The 17,117-nt window shown below is 42.9% G+C and overlaps 1 protein-coding gene across 1 annotated transcript; it reads left to right on the top strand.

Moving 5' to 3' along the window:
• The first annotated feature begins 1,955 nt into the window (after positions 1-1,955).
• On the top strand, positions 1,956-9,659 carry LOC118639086 (cytochrome P450 2G1-like). The gene is made up of 9 exons (XM_036275287.1): positions 1,956-2,135; positions 2,840-3,002; positions 4,149-4,298; positions 5,322-5,482; positions 5,935-6,111; positions 7,634-7,775; positions 8,266-8,447; positions 8,564-8,705; positions 9,478-9,659. The coding sequence occupies exons 1-9, from the start codon at positions 1,956-1,958 to the stop codon at positions 9,657-9,659; spliced, it is 1,479 nt and encodes a 492-aa protein (XP_036131180.1).
• The last annotated feature ends 7,458 nt before the right edge of the window (positions 9,660-17,117 follow it).

The raw sequence follows: 17,117 nt of genomic DNA, 5'->3' as shown, positions 1-17,117 counted from the left end.
GGGACAAACTGCAACCAAGGTACGTGCCCTTAGCAGGAACCGAACCCGGGTCTCTCCAGTCCATGGGCCAATGCTCTAACTGCTGAGCCAAACCAGCCAGGGCTGCCCTTCCTCGTTTAAAAGTCTCCTCTTCAGCCCTGGCTGGTTTGGCCCGCGGACCATTGAGTAGCAGGTTCGATACCTGTCAAGGGCACTTACTTTGGTTGCGGCTCGTCCCCGGCCCTGGTCAGGAGGCAGCCAATGGATATGTCTCTCTCACACTGATGTTTTTCTCTCTCTTTCCCCCTCTCTCTCACTCTATCTGAAAATAAATAGAAAATATCCTCAGGTGAGGATTAAAACAAAACAAAACACAAAGGAAGGAAAACATAGGAGTCTTCTGGGACCAGTGAACCATTGAAAAAAAAAAAATCTCCTCTTCAGCCAATCTTTAGCTGGTAATTCAGGGTGAGTATCCCACAATTTAGTTTTAATTCCAGTTAGATTCTGGGAGGAGGTGCAAGAAAGATCCACTTATTCTACTGCCATCTTCTGGACCATCAGTTCAAAGTCTGTGTGCTGGGTGCTTCAAAGGCCAGTAGTCAAAACAGCAGAGTTTGGAGTCAGGAAAGGTTTAATGATGGAGAAGACACCAGCTTGAGAAGAGGGGACATTACAGGTCCTAAAATTTATCCCCAGAGGGTCCAGAAATTAGGCTTCTTCAGGGGTACGTGACAGGAGGGTAGGGCCCTCTCAACGCTGAATTGGGCCTCTTGGGACACGTGGGATGTCCCTTTGGGACTTTGGGGAGGTACCACCCAATGCTGGGGTGGCCCCTTGGGACACTGGAGATGTTGCTTCCTGATCCTGGGGTTTCGATGTGATTTTAATTTGCATTTTTCTGATGATTAGTGAGCGTCTGTTCATATGTCTATTGGCCATCTGTATATCCTCTTTGAAGAATATCTATTCAGGTCCTCTCCCATCCCTTAATTGGATTGGGTTTTTTGGTGCTGAGTTGTATGTAATTCTTAATAAATTAACCCCTCCTCGAATGTATTATTGGCGAGTATCTTGTCCCATTCAGCAGGTTGTTTTTTTGTTTGGTTGATGGTTTCCTTTGCTGTGCAAATGGGATGTAGTCCCATTTGTTTATTTTTCTTTTGTTTCCCTTGCCCAAGGAGATATGGAACAAAAATGTTAAAAAGAGCAATGTCAGAGAATTTACTGCCTATATTTTCCTCTAATTTTATGGTTTCTGGTCTAACATTTAAGTCTTTAATCTATTTTTAGTTTATTCTTATATATGGTGTAAGAAGGTGATCTAGTTTAATTTTTTGCATTTCTTTCCAATTTTCCTGGAATAAACTTTTGCTGAATAGACATTTGTTGAACAGACTCTTCTAAAGAACTTATTTTAACATTTTGTGCATGGTAGATCTACTGGCAACAAATTCCCTCCATTTTTGTTTCTCTGAACAAGTCTTTATTTCTCCTTTGCTTTTGAAGGATAATTTCCCAAGACAAATAATTTTAAGTTAATGGTTTTTTTCCTCTCTCTAAATATTTTAACTATGTTACTCTAGTACCTTTTTTTTTGGCATTGTTTCTTAAGAGAAGTCAGATGTAATTCTCATCTTTGCTCCTCTGTAAGTAAGGTGTCTTTTTCCTCTGCCTTCTTTAGGGATTTTTTTTTCATTATGTTTGATTTTCTGTGGTTTGAAATGATATAGCTAAATGTAGATGTTTTGCCATTTATCTTGCTTGGTATTCTCTCAGCTTCCTGGTTCTGTGATTTGGTATCTGGCATTAAATTAGTTATATAAATACTCCTAGATAAAAGAATCTCTTCCCTGATGGCATTCATATTCCAAAAGCTTGAATCCAACGATGTTCAGATTTTAATATGAGTTGATCTCCCAGAACATATTTAGGCAGGTACTGGTACTCTGGATGCAACCTCTTCACCTGTCACCATGGAGCTAAGAGACGTCTTCACCATCTTTCTGGAGCTCTGCTTGTTTTTCCTGCTCCTCTTCACTGCCTGGAAACAGATCAACAAGAAGGCAACGCTGCCCCCTGGTCCCACACCTCTGCCCTTCCTGGGGAATGTGTTACAACTCCATGCTGGTAGCGTCGCTCAGTCTTTCACAAAGGTGAGTCTGGCCAAACCTCTCAGACAGAGCTAAGAGCAACTTACTCTACAGCCAGATATACTTAGAACCTTATTACTTCTAAAACACGGGCACTTGGAAACACAGATTTGCTCAACTAAAATTCTTTTTTTTTTATATGTGCCCCTAGCAGAAACCAAACCTGGGACTCTCTGGTCCACAGGCCACTGCTCCAACCGCTGAGCCAAACCGGCCAGGGCTCAACTAAAATTCTTGAATCCTAAAATATTAAAGTCTTTGAAACACAAATTTCTAGTATATCAGAAATTCACACTCTCACAGTCTCACAATTTTGGAATCAGAGTACCTTAAATCCCCAAACATAATACCCCTTACACTCAGGTTGTATGAGAACTTCGAGACTCAGTAACATACAATTTTAGGATTCTAGACATTGTGCCTTTTGGAGAAAGAAGAATGGACCTTGGAGTTCATGTAATCCAAGTCAGTCATTTTAGAGATGAGGAAACTAAGCTTGGGATGGTGTGGTGTGAGAGGGGACTTATCCAGGATCACAGGAGTTAAGGCTCCTCTGTTCGTTTGCTTCAGTAGTACTTCCAACATCAGAACTTGCCCCTTTCCCCTTCTCTCATCTGTGTCCTCAGAGTCTTCACCCTAAAAATCTTGATTGGCCTCTATGTGCTGCACTAATAGCTTCCTCTTGTTATGTCTTTTCCTACGCCCAGCTCAGGGAGAAATACGGCCCAGTCTTTACAGTGTACATGGGTTCCCGGCCAGTGGTGGTTTTATGTGGACATGAAGCAGTGAAGGAGGCCCTGGTAGACCAAGCAGATGAGTTCAGTGGCCGTGGGAAAATGGCTTCACTAGAGAGAAACTTCCAAAGTCATGGTAGGTGACAATAACAATGAAATGTTTGTGATGCACTTTCTTGTGTCCCATGTTCTTTGATAAGTACTCAACGTGCATTATCACATTTACTCCTTGGAGGGGAATATTAATATCATAGTAACTTTTCCAGTAAGAAATCTGTGAGTAGGAAAGGTTATGTAATGTCACACAGTGAGTTAGTGGTAGAAACAGGATTGAACCCAAACCATCTGACTCCAGGGTGCCTGCTGTGTCACACCTGCTCTCATTTTTAAAGGGTTAACTACATGCTTTGTGTACACAGTCAAACCCTCATAGCCAACCTTACTCCTAACCTTCCTCCACAAACACGCATACCCAACACATAGGCCCCTGCCGCCTCCATTTCAGTAGATACCTTATTAATGTCACCCATACATCCACTCTAACAGCCCACACCCTTCCATTTCAAGTAGTCTCACACCATTCTCTCCATTCTTCCATCTATTCATAACTCTTCCAACCATTCATGTATCAACAAATTTATTAATCTTTCCATCCATTTTTTCTTTCAACCTTCCATTCATCCACTTCTCAAGCATTGTACCCATTTCCCCTCCTCCCATCTGCTTACTTCTTTATTCATCTGTCTGTCCATCAGTTCAGTCAAACAATCTTACTTGCATTGATTATTCTATGCATCCTTTCATTGATTTTCAAATATCCATCAAACCATCCTCACACTTGGCAGTTTTAAATGTTTCTTACTATATGGTAAGTTCTTTAGTGTGGATAGATTGGTATTCAGGTGTGATCTTGTGTATCCATGCATGTACCTGTCAGGAGAATCCAAGTGATATGTAGAAAATAGAGGCAGTGTCTCCTTCAGGGTACTTTGTCTAGCATTCCATCACTCCCTCCATGCCATTATTTATCCAGTTCTTAGTCTGTCCTCTGATAAACTCTCCTTGACTTCATTCACTCATTCCTTGCCTGATTCCCTATCCCTTCACCTCAGTCCTCGTCTGTAGAGAGGGGAGCTTAGTCTCCCCATTGAGCCTGGGAGTTTGTGAGAGGCTTCCCTGAGAGCATAGTCTACAGCGTTCATGTTCTGGCACCACCTGATCTGTCACAGACTTGAGCACGACAAGGAGGGGAGGCAGAAGCCTAACACTGTGATTCTGGCAGGTGTAGTTCTGGCGAATGGAGAACGATGGAGGATTCTCCGCCACTTCTGTCTGACCATCCTTCGGGACTTTGGGATGGGAAGGCGGAGCATTGAGAAGCAGATCCAGGAGGAAATCAGCTTTCTACTGGAGGAATTTCACAAGACCAATGGTATGGGTGCAAAAAGGTGGAGGGCTACAAGGGACTGTGTGGTTGCAGTGAGTTCAGTTTCCAAAGGAAAGGTCCTGGTAGGAGAAAGTTATGGACAAAAAGGATGAGAAAAGATTAATTGTAGGATTCACGTATTTCCCAAACAGGGTCCATGTTAAAAGTTAACATGAAAGACCCTTACAGATTCTCCTGTCTGGAAACTTGAATCAGTGCATGGCAGTCAGTCTACAAGCCCAGAAATTGCATGTAGACTTTGACAACGTAAGTTTGTACTTCTTTTATGGAGACTGGATAAAAAATTCATTACTCTTAAAGAACTTCACTCCTTAACCAATGATAAGTTTAGGAACCACTGGGATCTATAGAGAAAAGGCACAGAGATTGAGAAATACAGAGATAAATCAATGAATCAGTGAAATAGAGATACATTTCTCTAAATCAAAAATTTCTTACCTGAATTCTGCAGATATGTAACAGGGTTTACTGAAAAGGTTTGACTGTCCATGTACCCACAGTAATCAGTTGTAAAAGTGCATATTTGTGAATGTTTGCATTATTTGGGGGAAGTGATTTCCAACACACTGAGCTAACACCAGCAGCCTGTTTGTTAGGTGATGCAATCAATGCCTAGGGGAGGGTTTTCCCAATACCCCAAAGGCACAGTGGCAGAGCTAGACTCCGAAAGTAGGCATTCTTTTTTTATGTCATTTAGTAGAACTTCTTTCCCACAAACACATATCAATAATAATAATAACAACAATAATTTCCACTCGCATGTGTTGAGAGCTTACTACGTGCCAGTCACTGTGCTAGGCATTTTACACACATAATGGTATTGAATCCTTTTCAACCAAGGAAGTGGATACTAACCAACCTGAAATATGGGGCTTCTAGATGCAACAGAAAAAAATGAAACGACTCTTGCATGCTATTCAGTTGAGCCATTACTCGTACCCACATCCAAGTGATTCCACACCCCATCTCTTAACCATTGCCTCCAACATAGACATTTTCATCATCCAGGTGCCCCCATCAAACCCACCATCTTCCTGAACCGCAGTGTCTCTAACATTATCAGCTCCGTTCTCTTTGGAAGCCGCTTTGACTATGAGGACAAGCAGTTCCTGAAGCTGCTACAGATGGCCAACGAGAGATTCATTGAGTTGAACTCACCCTGGACACAGGTACCCATCTGCCACCTCTCTACCCACTACCAGCCTCAGATAACTAATCATCTGCCTATACTTCACTTAATCCACCCCATAACATTGAGAAGAAAGGATCAATATGCCCTGAGTGTCTTAAAGAAAACCTCAGAGGAGAGGGTCAGGGCGGGGAGGGATGAGATAAACCAAAGAGCTTATATGCACGTATGAGTAACCAATGGACAGAGACAACAATGCTTGGTGGGGGGCGGGATAGGGAAGAGGGTGTTTGTGTGTGTGGGGGGAGGGGGAGAAACATCTATAACAAAAATAAATTAATTTAAAAAAATTTTTTAAAGAAAATGGACATCTAATTCTCCGACTCAGCCCTGGATGTTAAGACCAGCTGTCTGTCTAGAGATTCAGCCCATGCTGACTCCATGTACCCAGGTACCCATCACTGACACACACCCTGTGCCTATTCTCCACAGCTATATGACATGTACTCCGGAATCATGCAGTATTTGCCAGGAAGACACAATCGCATCTACTACTTGACAGAAGAGCTCAAGGACTTCATTGCCTCCAGGGTCAAGATCAGCGAGGAGTCCCTTGACCCACAGAACCCTCGGGACTTCATTGACTGCTTCCTCAGCAAGATGCACCAGGTACTGTTCTCCATCCCCAATCCTTGCCTCTCATCTCACGGTGCCTGCCACCCTAAGCCCATTTGTAAACATGTTTGAAACAATATAGCAATTATAGTTTTACATGGTTCCTTCTACCTAGAGACAAAATGTAGAAATTATAAAAGTCTTAATTCTTTGCATTTTTTTAAGTAAAACTTTGAATCTTAAAAAGTGACTAGTGCTGGCACTGGCTGGTTTGGCTCAGTGGTTAGAGTGTTGGCCTGCAGTCCAGAGACACCTGGGTTCGGTTCCCGCTAAGGGCATGTACCTCGGTTGTCCCCAGCTCTGGTTGGGGTTGTGTGGGTGGCAGCCACTCCATGTGTCTCTCTTGGTTTGATGTTTCTCTCTCTCTCTTCCTCCCTCTCCCCTCCCGCTCTATGTGAAGATACATCCAAAAAAATGTCCTCGGGTGAGGATTAAAAAAAAAAATGACTAGTGCTGTATGAACATGGGAGTGCTAATATCTCTGTGAGTTCCTGATTTCAATTTTTTCAATACATACCCAGAAGTAGGATTACTGGATCATAGAGTTATTCTATTTTTAATGTATTCAGGATCTTATCCACACTGTTTCCATAGCAGTTTCAACATTTTACATTCCCATCAACTGTGTACAAAGAGTTCCAATTTCTCAACATGCGCAACACTTTTCATCTTTTGCTCTTTTGTTAATAATTATCCTAACAGTTCTGAAACGGTATCTTATGTGGTTTGGATTTGCATTTCCATGATGATTAGTGATGTCGAGTGTCTTTTCACGTCCCTGTTGACCATTTTTATGTCTTCTTTATAGAAATCTCTATTTAAGTACTTAGCTCATTTTAAAATCAGATTATTAGGTTTTTTTGCATTGAGTTGTAGGAGTTTCTTATATATTTTGGATATTATCCCTGTATCAGATATATGGTTTGCAAATATTTTCTCAAATTCCTTGGGTTGCCTGTTCATTTATTTTTACTGTTTCCTTTACAGTGCAGAAACTTTTTATTTATTTATTTATTTTAAGTATTTGATTAAAAAATTTTTTCTTTTATTGATTTTAGAGAGAGAGGAAGGGAGAGAGAGAGAGAGAAACATCGATGAGAGAGAACATCGACTGGCCGCCTCCTGCATGACCCCCGCTGGGGATCAGGCCCACAACCTGGGCATGTGCCCTGACCGGGAATTGAACCGGTGACCTCTTGGTGCATGGGTCCTCAAATCCAAGAAGCAAACAGGCCTTCTCTAGGGCATATTATATTAAAACTGTCAAAAATTAATAACAGGGAAAGAATTCTCAGGGCAGCCAGAGAAAAGAGGATGACTCCACTCGCTTCTCCTCGAATACAGCAGCTGTGTCCCTACTTAAGGATGTTTGCCCTGGCTAACTCCTCTGCTTGGAACATCCTCTTTCAACGCTCAGTTACTTTACCAACTTACTGGCTTTTCAAAAAGCCCTTCCCTGAATGCAGGAGGGAATAAGAAGAAAAACAGTAAATGTTTACTATCCTTCCTCTTTCAGGAGAAAAATAATCCTCACACGGAATTCAACCTTAAGAACTTGGTCATCACCACTCTCAACCTGTTCTTTGCTGGCACAGACTCAGTGAGCTACACCCTCTACCATGGATTCCTGCTGCTAATGAAGCACCCTGAGGTGCAAGGTAAGGGTCCCCTGTTCTTCTCCCCTGGTATTTCCCAACAGGAAGGAAGACATACTCTTGAAAACTTAGAAACACACTGTCTTAGACTTATCAAACATTAGAACCACAAGATATATTAAATACAGAACCTCGGATTCTCAGCACAAGAAGGTTATTTATTTAATATAACCTTGTACTTGGTGTCTGAGTCACATAAAACCCATTTCCAACATGTGGTAACTGTAAATGAAGAACTCATTTTGCTTAAGAAAAAAACCAACTTTACCTCTTTACCTTCAAACACAGTTCAAAGCAAGTCAGTAGCTTTCTCCTGGTGGAGGTGGTGGGAGAGGTCAACCCATATCCGCTCAACTTTTCTAGCCTCATTCTCTTTGTACAGCTTGAATTTACTAACTCAAATAATGAAATATTTATCGGACACTTTCCTTCTCCCGGTTACTTGCTTAATGGATTTTGTGTAATCCCTGTGGCTTTCTCTGTTATCTTCCAGCCAAGATCTGTGAAGAGATTAACCATGTGATAGGACCCCACCGAGTCCCAAGTATGGATGATCGAGTCAAGATGCCCTACACAGATGCCGTGATCCATGAGATACAGAGAGTGATTGCGCCCCTGGGATATCCCCACAGTGTCACTCAGGATACTCATTTCCGAGGCTACCTCCTGCCCAAGGTGGAGTACACCCTCACTGGCACCCCTTCTCCCTCCACTGCACCCCTCTCTCCTCCTGGTTCCTTACCCCATGCTCCAGCACTGATTTCTCTTCACCGCCCCCATTTCCACCACAGGGCACTGACGTGTTTCCCCTGCTTGGCTCAGTCCTCAAAGACCCCAAATACTTCCGCTACCCAGATGCCTTCTACCCCCAACACTTCCTGGATGAGAAGGGCCGCTTCAAGAAGAATGAAGCCTTTGTGCCCTTTTCTTCTGGTAGGTTTCTGTGGTCTGAGTGTCCCCCCCAGGAAGATGCTTGATGTGTCCTGTGACCACTGGTCTGGATTTGGTTCAGATCTGAAAGGGGAGTTGAGTGCTATTTCAAAGAATCCTAGAATCCCAGAATCATCAAATAATAGTACTATGTAGGGATCAGCAAACTTTTTCTGCGAAGGAACAAATAGAAACTATTTTAGGTTTGGCCAGTCATATGGTCTCTGTCTGAAATAGGCAGTGTTAACTAGTCACATACACCGTTGTACTATAGAAATGAGCATGGTTAGGAAACAGGTCGCAACTCCACCACTTACAAATGGTGGGGACAATGGGGGGGGGGAGGTACTTCAGCTCCCTGTCTGTAAAATGGAGATTAATCTCTCCAAACCATTGGAAGGGTGACTGACACTATTTAAGTGTGTGCTTTTGTTTTCTTCCCCAACTAGGCTTCTGGTAAACATTTAAGAAATTGAAATGCACAGAATCTTCATATTCGAGGTTCCTTTACCACCATTCCATCTTGGAATCTGATGGAATCCAAGCCATTCAGAGATGTGTCTGCCACGTGTTGAGTGACAGATCCTAGCTGAGCACTGACTCTAGGAACCCACTGCGTCTTTTTAATAAGCCTATCAAGTGGTGGTATCATGACCCCAGAGATGCCGAGGAAGTAGATGAGGCTGAGAGGGATGGTTGGGTCAGAAGGCTCTTCATGACTCCACTATCCCAGCGCAAATGTCACCGACCCTCCTGTCCCCCACTGTGCTCACAGGAAAGCGTGTCTGCCTTGGCGAGGCCATGGCCCGCATGGAACTCTTCCTCTACTTGACCTCCATCCTTCAGAAGTTCTCCCTACGCCCGCTGGTGCCACCTGCTGACATCGATCTCACCCCCAAGATCTCAGGCTTTGGCAACATCCCCCCAACCTATGAGCTCTGCTTGGTGGCCCGCTGAGCGCCCCCTACTGGGTGTGGAAGGAACCATCGGAGATAAGAGTTCTGCCCCAGTGTTCAGGGGCACCCTTCTCATCTCCAAATCCTCACAATCCTAAGAGAAGACACTAGTGTAGTGGGCCACAGGTCAGTGAGGGTCACCTGAAAATATAGAGCTTATATCTTCTACACAGTAGAAAGGTCATGCCTTGTCCAACATTTCAGCAATAACCTGGATAATTTGCATTCTTGTGTTCACCTCTGCCCAGGCTTTCTGTCTCCATCAAACTGTTGTTGCAAATTCTCTGCTTTATGTTGTCCCTTTGTGTGTGCACACTGATGTTGACCCAAATGCAGTTTATAATTTCTCCTGAATTATCTTCTTTCACAAAATTAAATTAAATCAAAATAGCCAATATATCAAGGTTGTTGTGTGTAGCAAGTTTTGTGTGTGTTGTATATTACATCACTGTAGGGCACAGAAAACAACTTAAAATGGTCACGTAGACATCCCTGTGATTTATACTCCACCAGAGATTTCCCACTGGGTGGGCCACCCTGTGTAACTCTCCATTCTTAATCATCCTTTGGCTCATTCCCCCTCTACACATCAATTATCTATCCTTCTAAACCTACCTTCCTAGTTTAGAAGAAATTTATTTTAATTTTTTTTCTTTATTGATTTTTAGAGAGAGAGGAAGGGAGAGGTAGAGAAACATGGAAACATTGATGGGAGAGAATATCAATTGGCCGCCTCCAGCATGGCCCCCACTGGGGATTGGGCCCACAACCTGGGCATGTGCTCTGACTAGGAATCGAACTGGCGACCTCTAGGTGCATGGGTCGACGCTCAACCACTGAGCCACACCAGCTGGGCTAGAAGGAATTTCTATCACAACCTCCAACTCCAAATTCTCCCTGACTCCATTTGGAAGAACAGTTCAGCCAACTCCAACTTCTATACCTTCATTTCCAAACACTATCAACTCACTTAGCTGATAAAAGCATCCTTCATGTTTCTTTTTATTCAAGAAATATTTATCAAATACCCAATGTGACCAGCACACTCTTCAGTTAAAAACACCTGCCCTCACCCTGGCTGGTTTGGCTCAGAGGTTAGAGTGTTGGACTGAGGTCTGAAGGGTCTCGGGTTCATTTCGGGTCAAGGGCACATACCTGGGGTGCAGGTTCAATCCCTGGCCCCTGTTGGGGTCGTGTGGAAGGCAAACTAGTCAATGTATCTCTCTCACATCGATGTTTCTCTCTCCCTCCCTGCCCCCTTCCACTCTGTCTAAAAATCAATAGAAAAATATCCTTGGGTGAGGATTAACCAAAAAAACAAAGAAACAAACCAAAAAACACCAGCCCTTGTGGAGTTTCACTGTAGCAGGAAAGGTAGACAATTAAGAATAAACATAAGGCCCTGGCTGGTTTGCTTAGTGGTTAGAGCATCGGCCCAACCCAGGTACATGCCCTTAGCGGGAACCGAACCTGGGTTTCCCCGGACCGCAGGCCGATGCACTAACTGCTGAGCCAAGGCCAGGGCTATACTGATATATTTTAAAAGGCAAACTCTAGCTGCTGCATGGAGAATAGACCGAGGGAGCCGGTAGCAGAGATGCTACTTCTGTAGATGGGGAGAAGTGAGTGGATTCGACGTCTGCTAGGAAGACTGAGCCGGTAGGGTTTACTGATGACTCGGATATGGGGTGGAAGAAAAAGAGGGTCACAGATGAGACCCCATCTTTCAGAATCTCTCAACTTAACACCTTCCAGACACATGAATCCCCATAAAAGTTAGATAGATACTTTTGGGGAACATGAGCCTACTTACCTACATGGGGTTGCTGGCTACTGTAAAGTCATTAGCAACTTCATATTCTTTTGTGAATTCTGGAGACTCAGGCTCAAAATACGAGTAGGAAGAACAAGAAGCTGTGTTGGGAAAACCCCAAGCAAGGTAACAGCCGGGCATACCAGCTAGGGGCCGCTGCCTCATTCCACGTCCCTTCCCGGCAACCTGGGCACTGGACACCACTGCCGTGGGACTCATTGTTGCCACTCTTGGCAACTTCATGGCTGCACTTGTGTGTTACGTTACTTTCTCAATATTCAAATTTCCAGGCAGGACTATCCAATTAGTCACACGTTAAAGCCTTGGGGTTCAGGGTGCAGTGAGGAAGAATGAATGCCCCTTCTGCTGCTGTGGTGGAGGCAAAGCCTTGACCCTGATCAGGAATCTCACAATAGGAGATTCCCCCCAACTTGGAAGGGATATGAAGAGTGGATAGGCAAGAAACAACAAATGCCATTAGACACAACAGGTCCACTGGGTCTTCTGGGAAACAGAAATGCAGGAGGACAAGCATTTCATGGAGGGGTAATGCCTGTGAAAGACAAGAGTGGGAGGAAACAGACTGAGTCAGGAAAAGTCTTCAGACCATGAAAGGAAAGAAGGGAGGAGGGAAGACTGGGCAGAGAGAGACCGAGATCTCCATGCAGAGCCAATAGAGTCTCATCATATCAAAAAAGTACATTTATTTTTTATAAATATGTTTTTATTGATTTTTTAGAGAGAGAGGGAGGGAGAGATAGAACCGTCCATGTGAAAGAAAAACATCAATCAGCTGTCTCCTGCACGCCCCCTACTGGGGATTGAGCCTGCAACCCAGGCATGTGACCCAGAATTGAACAGGGATCTCTCAGTCCATGGGATGATGCTCAATCCCCTGAGCCACACCAGCCAGGCAAAAAAGTACATTTAGATTGAAGATTGCTGTTAGGGGGTGTCTCGTGTTGTGCAAGAAGTGGTCACGCCCTCGACTGCAGCTGTTCTCGGTTGCTGGTTAAAGAGCATGGACTCTGCTCCAGGCTGAAGTGGATCCTGAAGGCACTGCAGCTGGGGGCTGTCAGCTCGCTGCAAGGAGTGGTTGCCACCCGCAAGACCCAACCAGGACCGGGGACAAACTGCAACTGAGGCATGCGCCCTTAGCGGGAATCGAACCCGGGTCTCTCTGGTCCGCAGGTCGACGCTCTAACCACTGAGCCAAACCAACCAGGGCTGAATGGCAAGGTCTTTACTGAAGGGAGATCTGAGTGTCATATCTTCGTGTCTGCCATAGACACAATCATACAAATACACATCATTAAGGTCTTGGTGCTCTCTTCATAAACATAGCTTTCAAAGCTACTGACACACTTGGCAAGTGTAGAGTCCAAGAGTCTTCACACGTTGTTAGCTGTAAAAATCTTTTCTCAGATTTCCAATGTGCAAGTCTAATACATACTGTAGGAAAGAGAACTGCTGAGTTACAGTAATTGCAGAATTACCTCCCTCTAGGTAAGGCACAGAAGAGCTCCAGACCCTCAACGACCCATCACTTTCACTCCTAAAGAGAAATCTCCGGCCATGCTCCCAGCCATGCAACACACATGCCAGTTCTCTCCCTCCCTCTCTCTCTCCCTTCGTCTTTCTGGAGTGTGCAAATGCAAAGAGAGAGAGAGAGAGAGAGAGAGAGAGAGAGAGAGAGAAAGAGAGAAAGAAAGAAAGGTGATATACTATGGTTTAAATTTCTATTTCTTTGATTAGTAATGAGATAGGAACGTGTGTGTTTCTCTTTTGCATTTCTACTGTTATGAGTTGCCAATTTATGTCCTTGTCCCCTGTACCTACTCTTCATTCAGAATTTTTCTCTGAGTCTAGAAGCTTGTCACAACGAAGATGCTGACCTTTATTTTGTGTGTTGGGTAAAGAGATTCTCACAATGTGTTTGCTTTTTATTTTTTCCAATTTTTATTAATTTATTTTTGTTACAGATGTTTCTCCTTTTTTCCCCCCTAGACACCCTCATCTCCATCCCACCCCACCCCCACCCCCTCAGCATTGTTGTCTATATCCATTGGTTACACATATATGCATATAAGTTTTTTGGTTTATCTCATCCATCACCCCCACCCCCCTCCTCTGAGGTCTGTCAGTCTGAACCATACTCCTTTCTATGTCTCTGGGTCTATTTTGTTCATCAACTTATTTTGTTCATTATATTCCACAAATAAGTGAGATTATGTGGTATTTGTCTTTCTCTCTGATTGGCTTATTTCGCTTAGCATAATGCTCTCCCGGTCCCTCCATGTTGTCTCAAAGGATAAGACATCTTTCTTTCTTACAGCTGCATAGTATTCCATTGTGTATATGTACCACAGTTTTTTTTATCCACTCATCCACACCCTCGCCAGCACTTGTTGTTTGATGATTTGTTGATGGCAGCCATTCTGGCAGGTGTAGATGTGTTTGCTTTTGAATTTGGATTATTTTTTTTTCAAATAGTAAATTTTCTTTTTTTATTGAATTTATTGGGGTGACACACTGGTTAATGAAATTATATAGGTTTCAGGTGTACAATTCTATACTACATCATCTGTATATTATATTGTGTGTTCACCACCCCAAGTAGTCAGTAAATTTTCTTAATTGTCTTTTATTGAATTTGGATATTTTTAAACAATGAAATTATTTCATACAAAGTTAAATTATTTCTAATTTTTCTTTTGTGATTTAATTATCTCTAGTTATAGAAATAATCTTCTCCTCTATACAGAGATTTTGACCCAACACTTACAAAAAGTGTGCAAAGATAGAAACACAAGGATACTCATTTCAACAATGCTTATAAAGACAAAGACAAGGTACATAACCCTTAAGTCTGTTGTCAAGCAGAGCAGCAGCACTGACTATCAGTCCCAGGCAAGGACTTCAATGACCTAGAGGACAGCAGAGATCATCATTGTACCAACCACCAGGAGTAGAAGACCAAATACTTCTCCCCATTGCATCTTGGTGTCAGAGTAACCAAGGAAAATACAACATAGTTGAGCATTGGGTGAAACAACGCTTTACTTCCACAAACAAATGACAGATCAAGATCAGCTTCAATAGTGCCCATTGGTCCTCTATGGACAACAGGTGTGTCCTAGCAGCCAATGCAGAGAAATTCGACCATGCTTCACCTCTCTTGTGCCACATGGAAGAATCCCATTTCCTCTTCATGGGGACAGTTATAACAGTGGGGTATGCCAGGCACCATATGATAAACATCCTTAAGCAAAACAAAGGTGTGCTCATTGAGCTTAAACAGCAAAAGGTATTCCTATCCAAGATTATAAGGCCAGCACAGGCTTTGTGTGAGCTCTTTGTCTCTTGGTAAAGAAGTGTCCAAGAATCATCCTTATATGGCCAGCAGGGTTGGAAGGGCCCACAGGAGACAGCCTTTCCCAGCACCCATCTCACACAATGAGATGCTATGCAACTAATAAAAAGTCCAAATAAAAGTTTAGACACATAAAATTACATACTAATTTCTAGTTACAAAACTGCCTTCCAGGAAAAAAAATTGACAAACATGAAAGAAGACTTCATCTTTCTTCCTGGGCCCTAAATAAATTGGTACTTTTCCTTCAGTAGAAAAATTCAGAACTTGAGAAAGACATCACTAAAAATGTTTTAACGAAGTCTCTTTTATTTTCTACTTAACATAATATCAAGTACAACTGGATGTTTATTTATTTTTTTAATCCTCACCTGAGGATATTTTTCTTTCTATCTTCAGATAGAGTGGGAGGGTGAGAAAGGGAGAGAGAGAGAAACATCAATGTGAGAGAGACACATCAACTGGTTGCCTCTCGACTCATTGGTCCACAGGCTGACGCTTTACCACTGAGCCAAACCGGCCAAGGCTAAAATTGGATGTTAACTGCCCGGTTTTCCTAGTTCTCTGTTGCTGAGGTTTCTTCCCTTGGCTTCAAGGACTTGAGCATGGGAGGGGCCCCTCCCACTATAAGAGAGGTATACAAAACAGATTCCTGTTTAAAGGGGCAGGGGAGACCAGGACAAACTATCAAGACTCTCTTTTTAACCACTGAAATAAGAGGCTTCAATGACACCTAATTACAAAAGTTTCCTTCTTATTGGCTGAGGGAGGAAGAGTATATTGGTATAAACACTGGGAAAGAGTTTGGCAGATTCTTACAAAGCTAAACACACACTTATTAAAGGGCCCAGCAATCCTCCTCTGAAGTATTTACTCAAGCTAAAGAAAAACACCTCTTCGAAGGAACTCTGCAAGATGGTGGTACAGGAGTTTCTAACACTTGTCCCCTTCCAGAAATATCCATTTGAACAACTAATCACACACAAAAACCAGTGTATTAATGTTTACAGAGACTTTATTTTTTTAAATTAATTTCTAGAAAGAGAGGGAGAGGGGGAGGGAGAGAAACATCAATTGGCTGCACGTCCCCTACTGGGGATGGACCCCATAATCCAGGGTTGTGCCCAGACCAGGAAATCAAACGGTGACCTTTCAGTGCAGGGGACGATGCTCAACCAACTGAGCCACACTGACCAGGGCTAAAAAACATTTCTGGTCAATTTAAAATCCATATGAAATACAGATTTGCACTGTTTAACTTAAATAAATGAGAACCAGAACCATTATTAGGGAAGAACGCATAAAACACAAAGCCAGAAGTAAAAAGGAAAGAAATTGAAACAGATGAGGGAAGAAACATTAAGAATTGTTAAAGTCAGGCGCGAGACCAGAGTAAAAAGGTGATACAAGCAGGGTTAGATTTCTGCATGCACTTTTCAACAACTGTCATGTCGAGATAAAGAGAACTATTATAGCCCTGGCTGCTTTGGCTCAGCGGTTAGAGCGTCAGCCTGCGGTCCAGAGAGACCTGGGTTCGGTTCCCATTAAAGGCACGGTTGCAGTTTGTCCCTGGTCCTGCTCACACACACACACACATACACACACACACCCTATCTGAACAAAAAAATAGAAAAATGTCCTCGGGTGGGGATAAAAAAAAAAAAAAAAAGAACCATTGTAATGGTCAGTGTCCGGAGACAGAAGAGAACAACCCAAAAGGAAAAACACAAGCTATCTCTGAGAAGATTCAAGAACTAAAGAGGACATTCAAACCCAAACCACAAAAGCTATACGACCAACAAGGTCATTGTCTGCTGTACAAAAGAAAACAAAGGGAAGGGGAAACACACTGAGAATCTATACAAAAGAGAAAAAGAGAACAATAGACACCTTTTCCTATGAGGAAAAACCTGAAATTCTAGAAAGTGAAGTGAAATCTGCCCTGAAAGAATTGGGAAAAAATAAATCACCAGGGGTAGATGGGATACTGATGGAATTATTTCAAGCCACGAAGACTGAATCTGTCAAAATCCTAATGAGAATATGTCAAAAATATGAAAAATAAAACAATGGCCTATAGATAGAAACATTCAATATGTCTCCCAATTTTCTAGAAAGAAAATGCTAAGGAGTACAGTAACTACTGGCCATCACCCTCATTTCTCACACAAGTAAGTGATGCTCAAGGTGATGCAACAAAAGCTTCTACTTGAGATGCAACAAGAAACGCCAGAGGTTCAAGCTGGATTCCAAAAAGGAAGACCTAATCACAA

Source organism: Molossus molossus, unplaced genomic scaffold, assembly GCF_014108415.1.
Source record: "Molossus molossus isolate mMolMol1 unplaced genomic scaffold, mMolMol1.p scaffold_m16_p_21, whole genome shotgun sequence".
Taxonomy (NCBI): domain Eukaryota; kingdom Metazoa; phylum Chordata; class Mammalia; order Chiroptera; family Molossidae; genus Molossus; species Molossus molossus.
This window is presented reverse-complemented; position numbering and strand designations above follow the sequence as displayed.